Source organism: Parasteatoda tepidariorum, chromosome 6 (assembly GCF_043381705.1).
Source record: "Parasteatoda tepidariorum isolate YZ-2023 chromosome 6, CAS_Ptep_4.0, whole genome shotgun sequence".
Classification (NCBI taxonomy): domain Eukaryota; kingdom Metazoa; phylum Arthropoda; class Arachnida; order Araneae; family Theridiidae; genus Parasteatoda; species Parasteatoda tepidariorum.
The window spans coordinates 6,656,690-6,667,022 of record NC_092209.1 but is presented as its reverse complement, the minus strand read 5'-3'; the positions used below and the strand labels follow the sequence as shown (position 1 = coordinate 6,667,022).

At 34.9% G+C, this 10,333-nt stretch overlaps 1 protein-coding gene across 1 annotated transcript in view; it reads left to right on the top strand.

Moving 5' to 3' along the window:
• LOC107439258 (sodium- and chloride-dependent betaine transporter) overlaps nt 1-10,333 on the top strand; it is a gene marked incomplete in the record, with an annotated part of 53,561 nt that overhangs the window by 20,104 nt on the left and 23,124 nt on the right. The window contains 3 exon segments of the mRNA XM_071181944.1: nt 6,093-6,270; nt 7,245-7,512; nt 8,280-8,383. Of these exon segments, the coding sequence (XP_071038045.1) occupies nt 6,093-6,270; nt 7,245-7,512; nt 8,280-8,383 (550 nt within the window).

Below are 10,333 nucleotides of genomic sequence, written 5' to 3'. Positions count from 1 at the left end.
TATGTCTTTGTGCTAGAACATTGTGTTCATTGGCGAGCGAGCGCAGCGAGCCATGGTTCACGGCGTGAACCACATAGGATTGCGTAGCAATTCTCGGGGGTTGGCGAGCGTAAGCGAGCAGGGGGCAGAGCCTCCTAGTATATATATAAAACATCATTATAGAGTCCCAAAATTTGGCGTTTAATCTATGCAGTGTTGCGAAAAGATTATGTCCTATCATATTATCTAGTACAATAAAAACGCTTTTACCGGAGATTTCCTTACTCGCAAACTATTAGTTGAAAGAATCTGGTCCCGTCGTAATCTACACCAGGGTATCTTAAACTTTTCGACACAGGGGCGGATTCAGAAATTTTTCCTGGGGGGTGTCATAGGACTCAGATTCCCCCCCCCCCNTTCCTACCCCCCACAATTAATTTTTTTTATGAAAAAAAAATTTCTTTAATATTTTGTTTTGAAAAAAAAGAAGAAAAGAAACTGAGATTTTTAAGTCTTCGCATTTATTTTTTTTCATAATGAACGATAGAACAATACATAAATAATTCAAGTATTCAAAATCTTTAAATAATAAATGTCCCCGCGTTTTTAAGAAACTTCGGCAAATCTGTCAATGATTTTTTTTCAACATCGAAACCAATCTCTCGATGAATGTTTAATAATGCGAGTCCGTATAATCGTTCTTGATTTGAATCGTTCTTGGCATGGTGCCAGATTTTAGTTACGAGTTTTGCAAGTTTCCCCTCTTCACCTTTATACAATCTTTGGTTAAACCTGTTGAAGCACGCTTCAACGTTATTAATGTTTACAATGAAACTATGACGAATTTCGTTTTAATCTTTTGGATTATGATTCTTGAAACAGTGAAGAACGTAATTAGATAGAAAAAAATCGATTTTTCCGACCTACTTAGGTGTATATGCTCCCTTAAATAATTTTTAAAATATTTTATTTCTTTTGCAAACTATTAAAAAAATTGAATTTTTTTTTCAAATCTAGAGGGGGGTCATGACCCCTATGACCCCCCCCCGCGCTGGATTCTCCACTGTATTTTCAATNCATGCCCCCTATGCCCCCCCCCCCCGCGTGCGCTGGATCCGCCACTGAGGGGACCTTCTAATGTAAACAACAATTTTGTGGGATCCTATGGATGGTTCGCCGTGTAAAGCTGAGCACAGATGGCACTAGGAATTAAAATCCGTCGTACAGACTTCTGGATTACTACTCCCGATTGATTTTTACATCAAAGTTTGAAAAAGGGAGCCATCAAGTATAATTATACTTGTAGTGTTTACAATATAACGCATTTTTAAATTTAAATTTCAACGAAACAAACAACATACGAATTTGGAAGACACCGCAAGCATATTTATGCCCTACAAGAAGTAACCCAAAAAATAACTAACCGTGATATTTTACACAAATGTAGCCAAATAAGGGATAACACTCAAAACATGGCAAACCTTGCACTTTATTTATGTTGCGATATTAATTTTCCTAATTTTATTTAAGGCTCACGATCTTTTAGAATTTATAAATAACAGAAAGCTATTATGAATGGTAAAATTACGCGTAAATTAAAACACAAATCACAGTAGTAAAACTTCCTAGAATATTAAGCCTATTCACACATCGCCTCGTAAGCATAACGTAAGCGGAGGGATACACCGGAAGTTTTCTAAATTTCTTCCGGTTTTACAAAGCTTGTTATTGTTCACATTCAGTCAAGTCAACCATTCATTGCCATCGTGTAAATCCAACATACTGTTTGTCTAAGATAGGTACTCTGACCGCCACTAAGTCTGCGGCAATCTGGTGCTATGGAAGCAAGAAGAGGGCATTTTAGGGAGGGTAGCTACGATGAAGAGGTCTCCTTTTCTCTCGCCAAAACTAGTCCTTAAGAGGAACCCCGCACCCCTACTTGAAATAATCATACCTCGTTACCATAGTCACCGCCACAGCTCCAGACGAATGTCTGGCAGAGTACCTATCTTAGACAAACAGTACGTGTGAGTCAAATTCTTCTTCTCTCGTACTGTAATATACTAGTGCAGATTTAGGTCATTAACTTTAATTTTTAATTTTGAGACATAGAATAACGTTAAAACTTTACATAAGTAGAAATCTTACAAATACATTTAATTACTTGTGTAAATTCAAAATTAATTATAGTCTGAAAGTAGAGTGTTCAGTAGTAACCGCTTGGATGATTACTTCTGAAAAAAAAACCCATTTACTTTTAACAGCCTGAAATTATCAATGGGAAGGTTGTGCTTGTCACCCTTTCAGTATTTTTTAGATTTGATCGACACTTATATCTTCTGGTTGCTAAAGACGAAAATGCCAACACAAATAAGTCGTATTAATATCAATAAGTCGTATTAAGCCAAATAAGCCTCATACAAAGAAGTCGTAGAAAAAGGGTAAAAGGAAGCTTATGCAGTGCCAGAAATCGTTGGAAATTCTTTTATGACTCCTAGTCAGAAGTTTTCTGAGAACTTCGCATTAAAATTTATTTTTTAACTCCGAATCATTTGATAATTAGGCTAAAATTAGAATAAGTTAAAGAAAAATCAATATTGATAATATTTTTGGCGACCCCTTACTACGCGATCTTGATTGGGGAAATGACCTACGGTTTAAGAACGTGACCTACGGTTAAGAAACTCTGATCTACACAGTAAAGGTACACAGCTACACATTAAAGGTCTGATCTACACAGTAAATTACAACGGGGTTAAAAGGGTTAATTTTTCAAAAAATGAAGAAAAGATATTTCATTTTTCGATAATTTATCTTTTTAAGATTATTAAACCAAAATATTGAATTGATTTTCTTGAAAGTGAAAAAGTTACAACAAAATATGTCGAGTAGGCAGCACCATGTATAAACATGCGCGCTTTGTTGATTCGTAAATTTGCTCACACTTATCAAAAGATTTCAATAAATTATTATCGTTTTAACTATTTTACTGAAATGATTTGTTTCAATTATGTAAGAAAAATAAACGGTGCTTTCAATATAAATAAGGGAAATTGAAACTTAATTGGCTGTAATCATTTTAAATGAGGGTTGTAGTTTTGGGATTATTAGAAATAAATATGGGCCTAGCAGCCTAAGGCTCAAAATGAGTATGTCCACAGAATTTCGGCTACTACTTTAAAAACATATGATGCATCACCCGAGGGACAAGAAAAAGGTCAAGAGTAGCACCCGAGACGGATAAAAGTAACATCTTACCTGGTATTGATGCTTTATAGTTATTTACAAAATTTTATATGGATTATTGATCACAAAACTGTAACGCAATTTACTCTAAACTATGTTTATCTTACTTGCTGTATCTAGTACAATTTAACTAACTAGTGTTTGTTAACTACTACAGTTTTCAATCGATTTACTTCAAATTTTGGCACAATGTTTGCAATAAATATTTTCTTTTTTTTGTTTGCACGTGGGGATTTTTCAATTGGATTGACTGATTTTGAGTAATGCACAAAAATGTAACTTATTTCATGACATTTTTTTAAATTTCGTTTTTTAAAACACCGCCCTTTTGTGAAGAGAAAAATTAAGCTTTAATAATCCTACGTGCAACGAAAACTACATTCATGCATGTTCAATTATCAAAACGGAATGAAATTTGGAGGATTATTTTTTCAAAGTTATGGATAATTTTAAAATAAACTATAAACATCGTATTATATAAGAGGTAATTTTTTAAATGTTTGTGTTTGTAACGTGATTAAATGATGAATGTAAAGATAAAAAAAAAATGAAAATGAACTTTAAAAGTTAATTTTTTCTCAATCGTCGCAAAATTCATTAGAAAGAATCCTCCATATTTACAGACTTCCACTCTGTTGCTCCCGTTTAAACGAGTCCCCATTTTAAAATCACACGAGGAGCGAAATTTCGAGCTATGGTGTATAAACATTTGTGGGGACTTTTTTCATTCTTCAGAATGACGTAATGATTTTAAATTTTCAGGCGTTGGCGTTGCAAGCATGATGCTGTCATTCTGGCTGACAGCTTACTATAGTGTTCTCACTGCTTGGACAATGTTTTACGTCTTCAATTCATTCTATTCTCCTCCTCGGTGGACACGATGCACCAATATGTGGAACACAGAAGAATGTCTGGATCCTCCATCCCCTGCTGAAGATGTAACGAGTGCGACTCTTGAAATGACCACCATACAGCCTTTCTTGAACATGTCTGGACTTGCATCAGATAGTAACGACACTCAGGCTGATGTTGTGTATGACAGGACAGTAAACTTCACACATCCAGCTGTCGAGTTCTTTAAGTAAGTCATTGAAATTTTTTTTGAAAAATAAGTTAATAAAATCAAATATTTTGTTGAACAAATAAATCGTTAACCAAATAAACAGGGTTTATATGATCCTTAAAAAATTAAAAAGTGGTTGTTGTTGTTGTCGTAGGCGACTAGGGCACTGGGGGTGCGGTTGTTCTTGTTTTCCAGGGGCGCCATCTATGGCCAAAAATTCGACTTATGTCCCACCCATACGTCACCCCTGTTTATAGTCAATGCCTCCAAGAAGAAAAGAGGCTTCAACACGGATCAATTTAGTAGTCCGATGTAACGCACATAAACTGCGCAGTGAATAAAAAAAATAAGAAAGATGCCATTACATTAGGGCTACTAAGCTGCGCAGTGGTGGTAAATACGAAAGATGCCATTACGTTTGGACTACTAAAGGATCAAATTTCTCGTTTAGGGTAACCCGTGCTGAGGCCTTCTCTCTTCTATTGTATTGGGGGTATTGTTATAGGATGGACCCATTCATACATCCATTTATACTTCTACAGATCGTAATTTTGCCCTGAACCAGAGAACGATCACTCTCCTATCCAGTACCCCCAGCGATATAATTTACTATGGGAACATGGAAGACTGACTCGACAGATTTACGTGCTCCAGTCACCATTTCCTACACGGACAGTCTTCGTTGGCTGGATTCGAACAGCCAGTCTCACGAACTTGTGTCTAACGGAATCCAGGTTATTGCGGCCCCATTAAAAAGTAGTGTCAATGTTATATTGCTGAAAATTTGTTTTTATTAGTTTCACTTTAAAATTAAAATACGAAGTTGACTATTTAGAAACTAGGTAAATTTATTTTAAAAAATTTCAGCGTAGTGGTGGATATAAATTTACTAAAATGCATTTTTTTTTTTGGTACCTGATTATACTTTTTTAATTTTTAAGAATCGTACGAACCTTGATAAAGATGATCATAGGTTGCGTTAATGGCCAAAAAAAAAAAATTCCCCGTTACATTGTTTTTTATTCATTTTGACGTCAAGCACTTCAAGTACTACGCTAACGTTTTAATTTTCAAGAGTTGTATTTATATTCCTTGATTATTCCTTTACTGGCAATTTTTCTGGTTTTCTTAATAACAAAAAAGATTTGAAGTTAAAGAAAAAACAGTCTCATAAATAAAGGTACTTATACATTTCGTTCTGCCGTAAAAAAAGTCTATTACCCTATAGTACCTATATTATTAGTATAGATACTTAAGTGAAACTACATTATATTTTTAGTTTACTATAACTACAACTACTTTGTTACAAATGTGGTTAACTACAACTTTTTTTTAAAAAAAATGTAGTGTTTATTCATGTTTACATGAGCCAGCTTGTTATTCCAAAACATTTTTTTTTTCGAATTGTTCATTTAGTCTTCAACTTTTTATGCTTTTTCAGACGGCGAATATTTAATTTAAGAAAGTGAAATTATCAAATACTTGCAATTTTTTATTGTTTAATATTCTTTGAATCCTCTGAGAAATCAAGTACATTGAAAATAAGTTCCCTTTAAATAACATCAATGTTTCACGAATGATGCATTCGCGTGTGACTAAAGTGATTTAATATCTCGTAATGGCTAGTTTAAGGCCTGGTTTCTTAGGACAGGACGCCGTCAGCTGGAAATCAGCGCTAACCNGATGCTGTCATTCTGGCTGACAGCTTACTATAGTGTTCTCACTGCTTGGACAATGTTTTACGTCTTCAATTCATTCTATTCTCCTCCTCGGTGGACACGATGCACCAATATGTGGAACACAGAAGAATGTCTGGATCCCCCATCCCCTGCTGAAGATGTAACGAGTGCGACTCTTGAAATGACCACCATACAGCCTTTCTTGAACATGTCTGGACTTGCATCAGATAGTAACGACACTCAGGCTGATGTTGTGTATGACAGGACAGTAAACTTCACACATCCAGCTGTCGAGTTCTTTAAGTAAGTCATTGGAATTTTTTTGAAAAATAAGTTAATAAAATCAAATATTTTGTTGAACAAATAAACCGTTAACCAAATAAACAGGGTTTATATGATCCTTAAAAAATTAAAAAGTTTTTGTTGCTGTCGAAGGCGATTAGGGCACTGGGGTTGCGGTTGTTCTTGTTTTCCAGGGGCGCCATCTATGGCCAAGAATTCGACTTATGTCCCACCCATACGTCACCCCTGTTTTTAGACACCTCCAAGAAGTTTACAATACCCATGTTTACAATAATTGTCAAAATGGGCGATAAAATTCTAAATATTGCAATTCATTCATATTATTTATTTGTGGTTTCCAATAGCTTGCTTTCAAAAAGCAACGCAGTGGAGCGATGAAACCGGAAGTTTATGACGCTTCTTCCGGTTTTTTGAACTTCTGTTTTGTTTACACTTGTTTAACCATAATATAATCGGTTTTATAATTTAGAAAATCACAGTAGCTATAAAGAGTATTGTTTTAGAAGTAATTGAAAAGTAAGTGTTGTTATTATCATATTATCTATCATAAGCTTTATAGGATGGGGATCATCTACTATAAACGTCATTATCTATATCGTCATAATATCGATATGGTAATATAACGATTGCAAATGGGAAAAAATTTATAAGAAATTTTTTTTCTCTTAACAAAATTGTCGTTTATCCAAGAAAAAATTTACGTATACAATATAATAAAAAAAATTGCATAATTCCGACAAATAAGTTCTTAAAATGTCTCGAATTTTACTTTTAAAAAAAACAGTATCTTGACAGATGGAATATTGAATTTTGGAATTTTGAATATTTTTAAAATTATTTGCTATAACGCTTCCTTTTGTTGTTAAACACGATATTATATCGTGAAAAGTATTTACGTTTGGGATATAAAATTGGAGAACATTTAGCTTTGCTTCGTTACAGAGTGAAAAAAAAAAGATGTCTATTTTTTTCAGCGAAAAAATCTTAGAGAGGAGTGAAAGCATCGGAGAATCAGGAGAGCTTCGATTCGAAATTGTCGCTGCCGTTCTGTTCGTCTGGATCATGACTTACTTCGCTCTTCGAAAAACCGACTTCTTCAGAGGGAACGCCATCTACATCATCACCGTCCTCTCTCATCTCCTGCTCTTGAGCATCTTTCTACGAACTCTCAGTTTGGAGGGAGCAAAACTAGGGCTCTATCATCTCTTTCAACCAGAATGGAATAAGATGTTTTCTCCCAGGGTAATTATCTATTGATCACTCTATTCATTTATGAACTGTATGTGTTACGGTAAAATCCGATCATCATTAATAATAACCGGTGATTATTAATAATGCATTGATTGTTTGATTTTTTAGTAACCCCCAAAGCAAGACCGTTCCTCGATATAAATGTTGTGACTAACTTCTAGGGGAGTTAGGGAACTTCAACAGGTTAAAAATTGTGTATGAACTCATGCCCGGAAGTGGTTCTTACAACGCTAGGGGAACGTCTCTATTATGAACTGTTTCTTTCGTGATCCTAGAGGAGTGTGAGGACATATCCGGGCATAGGTTTCTATTAAATTCAAATGTTGATAATGTGCCCTAACTCCTCCAGAAATGTGTCTCCACATTTATGCGACTCCTTGCTATTTATAAAATTTTCAAACTTGCTCAAAAATATGGGCCGAATAATTAAGGCAAGAAAGTGGTTGATCGTTCTAGTCTCTTAATGTTTATTTCATTTCAACATATTTTGCCACATCTCTGGAATTGTTGGAAATAATAAAATAATTTTTCCTTAAAGTCGTAAAATTCATTGATCCAAGGATAATTCTGTGTCAAAAATAAATTTTTATGAGTGTTTTATTACTTTAATTATTTATTTTAATAAAGGTTTGAAAATGTATAGAAATTTTGCGCAATTTTTTTTATCTGTATAAAATACGGGGAATAAAAAATATATTATCAAATGAGTTTTTAGCAGTTTTTATTATTCGGTTTAATTTAGGTGTTTTTATTTCCAGGTTTTGATGTATGCTTTGGCTCAGTCATTCCACTCTCTTGGCGTCATTTTAGGCCCCAGCATCTTAATGGGATCATGTCATAAGCAGCACAACAATCTTTTAAGGTGTTAGTTCACATTATTTACTCACATTTTATTAATTTATTCAAAAATTACTCGTAAGTCGTATTTTATTCATGCAGTTGGCTTATTATTTAAGGCTATTTTGTGAAGCCTCCGTCGTAATATGAAAGGATACTTTTATGCGAATAACATGTTATTTTCATAACTACTGTGACTTTGCAACTGTTACGAATGACCGTTAGGTCGAGTTTAGCCTATCTAAAGCCAGCGCTGTCTACTCTTATTTTGAAAATTTTACAAAACATCAATGTGGAGAATAGCATTGGTTTTGTGAAAATAAAAAGCGTCTGTGGTCAAATTTTTTAATATTTAAAAATTTACTCCAATGCCGCATTACCTGGACTTATAAAATTTGCGAAAACTGAGAATAAGACAGTGATTTTAATAATTTTCATCTAGGTGTAAAAATGTCGCCAAACTGGCGATTTTTTAAAAAAGTTAAGTAATTTTTAAAATATTTATGTTATTTGTCTGTGCTGAAGACCAGATAATTCTTCAAGGCAAGATTATCTGCATAGTTTTAAATTATCACATTGCTTCAAGTGTAAGGTACTTAAACTGTGGCTTTTTTTTAATTTTCCTCGGCGACAGAGCTTCAGAAAACTGAGTTGACGACTTTAAAAGGTATCGAAAAAAATCACTCTGTCTGAGAACGGTACAACACCGGAAAACACATCGTGGCGAATTCTCTACAATCGCAGCAGTTGCAATACTTCACCTGCTAAACATTTTCAATCAAAATTTGTTGTGTCGGAAAGTGTTACGGTGATAAAATCAAAGTTAAATTTTCTTATGTTGCGTTGCTCACTTCTCTTATTTCTTTAAGAAGTTAGAAGAACAGCTTAGAACAGGGTATTGCCGATAAGCCCCGCAATAAGGCTGTTGCAGAATTCGGACTTGCGGTGGGCCATGATTGCCAGGTGAACCACCTCTGACGCATCGGCATTCTCGCTGACCCAAATTGCCCGTTATGCTCGAATAATGAACTTACGGACAGGAACCATCTATTGAGATGCTCGGCTCTGAGTGGGGACTCTGAGGTGAGGCGCTACTGGAGTGGCCGACATCTGTTAATGAGAAAGTGAATTTTTTCTCTTACTTGTTGTTCACCTTTTTGTAAGAGTTTGTCATTTTCTTTTGCCATTAGAAATAAAAATATAAAAAAAATTCTTATTTTAACCACCATTTTAGTTGTTAATATTCACAATGAGTTGTTAGGTGAAAACATATTTTCTGTAAAAAATAGTGGTTGGATAACATGGATCTTATTACCCTCTGTTCTATTAACACATACTGTTGGAAAGAATTTGGTCTCGCGGTGGCACGGGATCGATAGAGAACGGCTAATCTTTATTTTAACGTAAATCTTAAAATGCAGTTTTGAATTATGTCTGGGTTGACACTATCGGGAAAAGTTTTTTAAATAGTAGTGAAGAGCCGTGATATGGCTCAGGGAATAGAACGTTCGCCTTCCAATGAGGTGAACCAGGATCGAATCTCGGCGATAGCTGATTGATACGAATTCCGCACCCAGCTTCGCACCGACCACAGTGCTGCCGTTAAATATCCTCAGTAGTAGACGAAATATGGGTTAGAGTCTCCTTACCGTCTGGCTAACCGTGGAAGGCTTTCGAGGTTTTCCTTGCCATGCAACGTAAATGCAGATTAGTTCAATCAAAAATTCCTCCACGAAACTAAATTTCTCCCAAAAGTTGATCCAGGAGTTCCTTTGTCATCTGGATTGGAGTCAAAATGATAAGGCCATGGAGTTGAACATTAGTAGTCTTTTTTGTTTTAAAGCAGGAGTCTGTCCAGACATTTTGTGAAGGGTCCGTTTTTCGTGAAATTGTGTAAAAATTACTCACATTCTTTCAACCAGGGTCCGCTTTTATGAATTTGTGCAAATAGGGTCCGTTATTGCAAAAAAAAAAA